The sequence below is a fragment of the Amphiura filiformis genome, chromosome 2 (assembly GCF_039555335.1).
Source record: "Amphiura filiformis chromosome 2, Afil_fr2py, whole genome shotgun sequence".
Lineage (NCBI taxonomy): Eukaryota > Metazoa > Echinodermata > Ophiuroidea > Amphilepidida > Amphiuridae > Amphiura > Amphiura filiformis.
The window spans coordinates 28114834-28122723 of record NC_092629.1 but is presented as its reverse complement, the minus strand read 5'-3'; the positions used below and the strand labels follow the sequence as shown (position 1 = coordinate 28122723).

Here is a 7890-nt window from a genome sequence, read left to right as displayed (position 1 = left end):
GCTATGTTAGACCATGTGATACTTTCCCAAACAACTTATTTGTTAAAACATTCATACTACAATCAAATAAAATATTACAATTGCACAGCAAACTGTTTCCTTTCAATAAACAGCTTTGTTTGTGTAGGAGTGATATAATTGGGTATGTGATATGAAGGGTAATATGGTAAGAGCTTATAATCCAAAAATATGTTTAGATCTATTTAAAAAGGGGGTCATTGGGTGACAGCAAATGCCCCCGGTTAGATTTAGACTATGTTTAACCCCCCCTCCCCAAAGGATGTATGGATGTTTTTTACTAATTTTACAAAGCAGCAATATCACCAAACTATGTACAACTGTTTGTTTTACAGATTACAGAATGCAACTAATCTAGACTTAGCCGACAAGCTCTACGACCTGCTGGCATTTGACGACGAAACCGGCAAATTCCTACCCGGTCTTCTTGGAGAAGGAACTGCCCCTCAAGTCCGTCACTCCATTACCCAGTTGTTGTTAGAAGCTGGTTTACCCCGCGAGAAAGCTGAACGCATTATGCGAGTACTCAAATCAAAGGGGTACCTTATTGCCGTCAACACATCAGATTGTAGAAGGGTAACTGAAAAGACATTGGACCACCTGAATGTAAAGCATCATGTGGACATGGTAGTGTGTGTGATGATGAAGGTCATTTGGCTAAACCACACCCATATACAGCACAGAAGATATGCAGCGAGTTAGAGGTCCACCCAGGTGACACTATTATGATAGGAGATTCTGCTTCTGACATGAAGTTGGGATGCAATGCAGGTTTACGATGTTCCATAGGTAAAGACATTACATGTATTTTGAAGGCCATATTAAATTAATTTTGTGGTAATTATTATCCGGAGGAATTTCATGAATTAATATGGGAGGCGTTTTAATTTGTTTGTTTTTTCTTCGATACAAAATTAGCATTGTTGGTAATTTTAGGTATTGGTAATTTTAGGTATTTTTCAAAAGAACTCGAAGAAAAGGAGGTTTTGTTTTTCTTTTTCTTTTTTTCAAGTGTGAGATTCTGGAGTACCATAAAAACACTTGAAAGTGATCCTTATTCTCTAATAAACTTATTTATTTGCATAAAGTGTACCTCAATCTATTCAATTTTTTTCAATCTAAAAAAATCCATACAAAAAAAATAAGAACTAATCCCAGATATTGAGGCGGAATAGGACGAGAACCAAAAAATAAATTTTATGCAGCCTTATAGGGAAACATACTACACTTCGCCCCACCCCATTGCCCCTATATGAGTAAAAGTTAATTTACATTTCATTGTATTTTTCAGGAGTTCTAACTGGCATCACGACCAGAGACGTTCTTGAACGGGATGCAACATATGTCGTAGACAATATTCACCATGCTCTGAATTTAATTTTAGAAGATTCCAGTTAATGATTGACTTTTTAGACCGATGAGACCAAATTAAAGAGAGCAACCAATCACGCCACGTCTTTTAATTCTATGGATTCTATTGGGCTATTCCAGATAAAACATGCACCCCCCCTATAGAGGGCAAAATGTTTTTTTTCTAAAATGTCTGGAATTCCAAAGCATACTTGAGGAAGAAACCTGGATTTCCGGCCCTGTTTAGTGCATGTAAAATCTGGAAATCCATGGAGGGTATAGAGGGTTTTTAAAAATTGTCAAAAAAAAGTTGGAATTTTCAATTGACTTACCAAAAAAAAATCTGGAATTCCATTGCCCTCTATAGAGGGTTTCTAAAGATACCCAAATAAAATGTTGGAATTTTTCAATTGACTAGCAAAAAAGTCTGGAATTCCATGGAGGGGTATAGAGGGTTTTTAAAATTATCAAAAAAAGTTGGAATTTTCAATTGACTTACCAAAAAAAATCTGGAATTCCATCGCCCTCTATAGAGGGTATCTAAAATTACACAAATAAGTTGGAATTTTTCAATTGACTACCAAAAAGTCTTGAATTCCATGTTAGGGTTTTTAGAGTTATTTTAGGCGTGTATAGGTGTTTATTGTTGTAAAGGTTACATTATATTTGCTTTATCTGCATTTATTCCAAGTCATCTATGATGTTTTACTTGTATAGGCCTAATATAGGCCCACCACCAAGGCGTGTGTTTGGCAGTAACCAGGCCCGTACGCAGGGGGGGGGGGGGCGGGGGTGCGACTGCACCTCCCCAAATTTGCAAAAGAATTCAAAAAGTCCCAAAATTGAAGCATTTGCGAGCGTAGCGAGCAAAAAAAAATCCGTTTTTTATGGTTTTTGGTCAAAAAGGTCCAAATTTGGGGGAAAAGTCCACATTTCACAAAATCGCCCCCCTTTGGAAAAAAGTCCACTTTTTCAAAATCAGCACCCCCAAACAAAAAATCCTGCGTTTGGGCGTGGCAGTAACGTACGCAGGTTTTCAAAGTCTGGTACAGGGGTCTCGCTTCTCTGACTGTTTTAAAATTTAATAACTAATTCCCAGTTTCCCCGATTAGGTGCATTATTTCCCCGATCTTTTTGACAAAGGGGGGGGGGGGCACATCCCCTGTCCCCTTTGCGCACGCCACTGGTGTTGGTATCCTAGGTAACCACTAAAATTAAGCTTCTCTTTTGTGAAGGGTTGCTGTTCTCCTTACAGGTTTTCAATAACAATATGTGGTATGTAGGCCTACTAGTTTCTATATTAGGCCTAAAAATGTTTGATTGGCGTAACATAATTTTAACATTCTTGTTAAACCGGGTCTTTAGGTCCATGAACTGAACCACACAAAGGGACGCATACTCTGTCGGCAGCACACATTTCGAACTATAAAAGGATTGTATCGTGAAACTCAGTTTCTTGCTTCAGCTCTTTCTAAAAATTCATTAGGGCAAAATTCTTTCTTTATGTCCTTAATTATTCTTTATTTAGTCCTGTTCTTTCTTTCTTTAGGCCTAGATCTTTTTACCCTACTTTACAACACGAATATTGTTGTATTGTCAATGGAAGTCCGTAGAACGTTCGCCTAATGGCGCTATGGGCCCCTTTGATATAACTGGTATTTTAGACACAAACTTAAAGCGCCCGCCCACAAAATTCCCACCAGCAAATAAGGGCATGCACACACCCTTAATTCTTGTTGTGATTTTTAGAGGAGGTAGCTCTCTCTTTGTACATGAAATTTACCCCAAGGCAAAGGAGCCATGTGCGCCATTAGGCGAACGTTTACGGTACATAAGAATTCAAACTTTCTTACTTTGGTTTGAGCTGAGACTAAAATACCTAAAGCCTCAAATGTTGTTTTTATATTAAATACATACCTGTATTTGAATGAAATAGATATATTTATAATAGGCTGCATGATAAATACATGAAGCCACATCAAGTAGAACGAGTGCAACCTTGCCGCAGTACCTTGTACTACGCAGGTGCTCCTTTGTTAAAAGGGAATTCCCTGATTGGGGAGTGGACACAATGACGTAGAAAAACATAGATCGCTGAGCTCGAGCTGGTACGTTGCCGTTTTATTGACAATCACACACTGAATAAGCCATTATGAAATGAAGGGACCTAACAAAATCAGCATCAAATACAACTAAAATGGAAACTGAATTTACTCTAGCATGTATGGATTAATAAAATTAAATAAATTACTTGTTTTAGCATATTCAACTTTACTGTGTACCATTTTTTATCAAAAATTGCTGAATAATAAAGGCAAGCACGCTCCTAAATCTAGTTCATTCGCCCGTTGCCATGCAGCGCTACAGGAACTGCGACTGAAGGCGAAATTTCGTAAAGTAGTAGAGTTGTTTAGCGTAGCAACACTGATGAAATACCAGATTCAGGCGTGTTTGCCTTTATAATTCAGCAATTTTTTGATAAAGACAATGGTATACTGGGAAATTTAATGCGTTTTAATACATGATTTGTTCAACTTTGTGATCTATACAGCACCCAAACCGGGACCCAAACCTGCTTCACAGATTCGGCGAGCAGGGCACTCTATCCTTTCTACCTCATTGAGTGGACATCAAAGAGCTCATATCTAAATTCGTTGGGGACTGTTACTTTTTAAAGTTTCAACGTCCGTATACATACGACATGTAGCCTATGAATAAAATACGACATGACTCAAGTAATAATAAAGTGACCATTGGCGTACGCAGGGGGGGGGGGGTGTTACGGGTGTGAAACACCCCCCTTGGATCTGTCCAAAAAATAAAATGGGAAAAAGAAAAGGCAAAGAAAGAGAGAGAGGGAGAGAGATAGAGGGGAGGAGAGGGGGAAGATGAGCAAGGCATAGGGGACATACTATCACAATAATATCATAAGCCTATAGATGACTTAACAACCCCCACACAAATTATCTCACCCCTATACCCCGGTATTGACCGGCAACATATGTAAATGTGTTTATTGTTGATACATGTCAACACTCCTCCCCCCCCATCATCACACCTCTGGCAACGTACATGCGTAAAGGTTTTAATTGTTAATTGCCATGGATATACATATTTACACCCCCTCCTCCCCCTCCCACACACCCCACACCCCAGCAACGTACTTAAAAGTTTAAATTGTCAACCCCATCATCACACTTTCAAAACTGTATCTCTTACACCGCATTTAATGGCACCATGTTATCATCTGAAAATCGTTTGCAATTTTTTTTCTGTCAAAACATGGTGCTAGTAGGCCTACGTCTACGCAAGCTTTATGTACTTCAGATGATTTTTACTTAGTAATCTAAATCTAATCGCTTTTCAAAAGAATATATTAAAATAAAGCATATTTAGACAGTATTTTGAATTGAAATAGTGTAAAAATTATGCACCAAATGGTTTCAATTGGACCTTCATTTTGCAACATATCTGAGGAGGAAAAAACTTGTTCACCTCAAGTAGACCGTCATTTCACTCGTTTTCGGCTTTTTGAAACTAAAATTTTACAGACTAATAGTGCCAAAATGGTCCACCAAATCGCACCAATTAGGTCTTCATTTTGCAAAAGTTTCAAAATTCTCAGGGGGCACATTAGCACTACTTTCGGGCTCTGTTGCTATTTAGTATACTATCCAGAGAGGTTGCGTCCGTGAGGGTCACAGACTGCGGCTAGGGGCACATCCCCCTCAGACACCCCCTGCATAGTGGATAAACCCCGGGGGATAAACAAGTGGCCATTTTTGCTTCTGCTTTTGACATTTACCAATTTGTGTTTAACACAATTTATAGGCCTACAATTAAAGGGAAAACTTGTTCACGAAAGGCTTCATGGACCGTCATTTCACAAATTTTCGGCTTTTTGAAACTAAAATTTTACACACTAATAGTACCAAAATGGTCCACCAAATCACTCCAATTAGGTCTTCATTTTGCAAAGGTTTCTAACTTCTGAGGGGCACATCCCCTCAGACACCCCCCTGCAGAGTGGATAAACAAGTGGCCATTTTTGCTTCTGCTTTCGACATTTACCAATTTGTGTTTAACACAATTTATAGGCCTACAATTAAAGGAAAACTTGTTCACAAAAGGCTTCATGGACCGTCATGCGTCATTTCACGAATTTTTGACTTTTTCAGACTAAAATTTTACACGCTAATAGTACCAAAATGGTCCACCAAATCGCTTCAATTAGGTCTTCATTTTGCAAAAGTTTCTTACTTCTGAGGGGGGTACATCCCCCCTCAGACACCCCCCTGGCGTCGCGCAAGCTCGACGCGATGTCCACTACGCGGCCATTTTTTTTATTTATTTTTTATCATCACACCCCCTTGAAAAATTCCTGCGTACACTACTGAAAGTGACCTAGTTCTTTCCTTGCCCTGTTATAGCTATTATTATAAGATGAGCTCAAAGTGTATATTTCTACATTTTGAGCTCAAAATATTAATCAATGATAATATAATGTATATTAGGCCTAAAAATGTTTGATTGGCGTAACATAATTTTAACATTCTTGTTAAACCGGGTCTTTAGGTCCATGAACTGAACCACACAAAGGGACGCATACTCTGTCGGCAGCACACATTTCGAACTATAAAAGGATTGTATCGTGAAACTCAGTTTCTTGCTTCAGCTCTTTCTAAAAATTCATTAGGGCAAAATTCTTTCTTTATGTCCTTAATTATTCTTTATTTATTCCTGTTCTTTCTTTCTTGAGGCCTAGATCTTTTTACCCTACTTTACAACACGAATATTGTTGTATTGTCAATGGAAGTCCGTAGAACGTTCGCCTAATGGCGCTATGGGCCCCTTTGATATAACTGGTATTTTAGACACAAACTTAAAGCGCCCTCCCACAAAATTCCCACCAGCAAATAAGGGCATGCACACACCCTTAATTCTTGTTGTGATTTTTAGAGGAGGTAGCTCTCTCTTTGTACATGAAATTTACCCCAAGGCAAAGGAGCCATGTGCGCCATTAGGCGAACGTTTACGGTACATAAGAAGTCAAACTTTCTTACTTTGGTTTGAGCTGAGACTAAAATACCTAAAGCCTCAAATGTTGTTTTTATATTAAATACATACCTGTATTTGAATGAAATAGATATATTTATAATAGGCTGCATGATAAATACATGAAGCCACATCAAGTAGAACAGTGCAACCTTGCCGCAGTACCTTGTACTACGCAGGTGCTCCTTTGTTAAAAGGAATTCCCTGATTGGGGAGTGGACATCAAAGAGCTCATATCTAAATTCGTTGGGGACTGTTACTTTTTAAAGTTTCAACGTCCGTATACATACGACATGTAGCCTATGAATAAAATACGACATGAATCAAGTAATAATAAAGTGACCTAGTTCTTTCCTTGCCCTGTTATAGCTATTATTATAAGATGAGCTCAAAGTGTATATTTCTACATTTTGAGCTCAAAATATTTAATCAATGATAATAGGGATATCATATGTCTATACTGTGATGCGCATGCGTTGTGTGTGGGGGTGTGGGCTGTGGGAGTGAGTGTGATGCTGTTTTAAACAAATAGGCCTATAAAAACAAAATCTTCGCACAAGCTAGAATGAAGAGTGAAGACCCAAGTCGGGCTGGGGATCACCATTGCAGGGGATGAACCTATCGACCCACACCACTCTTCGTCATACATAAATTCCCCCAGCCACATGCCACATGGTCTCTAGCGTTCGCTTTATAATCGTTCACCCAACTGAAACTATAATACCAGCTCATTGCTCCATTGTACATGTAAAGCAGAAACATATGTTGCGTGTATTTAACCAGAGAAGATATGATTTAATCAGTTGAGCTGTTTTCAATGAGTGTTATCTTGGTTTAATAGCTTTTAATGGGGTTTAAGTCCTGCAAAGGTCGTGGTGAATTCCACTGTAGACATGACTGCATCATGTACCGTATTTTGGAATTTTATCTGCTTAAAAACATTAATGTGTAGAGCTACCATTAGGCCTATTAATATTGTTGAATTCTCAGGCGCATACAAACAATACGAGGGGCCTATGATACATACACAATTCATTTCGTGCATGCACGTGCCCTGCAAGGTAGGGAGCCTAGCCTACCATTTTTCTTGTAAGACGGTCTGGATTCGTAGTCCACGTAGGTCCCCAAAGTTCTTTCAGATATTAAAAGATTAAATTCCCATAAAGACGAAACAGTAATCTTTAGTGGGGACCTACGTAAATTTTACATAAAATTTCCGCCATCAATTCAGTGTTAATTTTTATTATTCAGAAAATATTTTGGCGTATATAAAATTGAAATAAATTCTCTGCTTCCTAAACCACATAAACTGAAGCATGATTGGGTATCACGAATCGCTATATATGATGTACAGTTAATATTCAAATATTCTTTTACACATTATGATGCTTCAGTTTTTACACAAACAAGAATTTGTCTTTAAAAAAGATAAGTTCACGGATCAGGTGTATAGTACATATACTTTGA

At 38.2% G+C, this 7890-nt stretch overlaps 1 protein-coding gene and 1 long non-coding RNA gene across 2 annotated transcripts in view; one reads left to right on the top strand and one right to left on the bottom strand.

The window, feature by feature from the left end:
• The window catches only part of LOC140146053 (pyrophosphatase PpaX-like), a 30966-nt gene extending 29528 nt beyond the window's left edge, over positions 1 to 1438 (top strand). The window contains 3 exon segments of the mRNA XM_072167799.1: positions 354 to 652; positions 655 to 807; positions 1310 to 1438. Coding sequence (XP_072023900.1) covers positions 354 to 652; positions 655 to 807; positions 1310 to 1416 — 559 coding nt within the window. The 3' untranslated portion in view covers positions 1417 to 1438.
• LOC140146057 (uncharacterized) overlaps positions 1 to 7890 on the bottom strand; it is a 273862-nt gene that overhangs the window by 57396 nt on the left and 208576 nt on the right. The gene's annotated exons all lie outside the window — the stretch shown is intronic.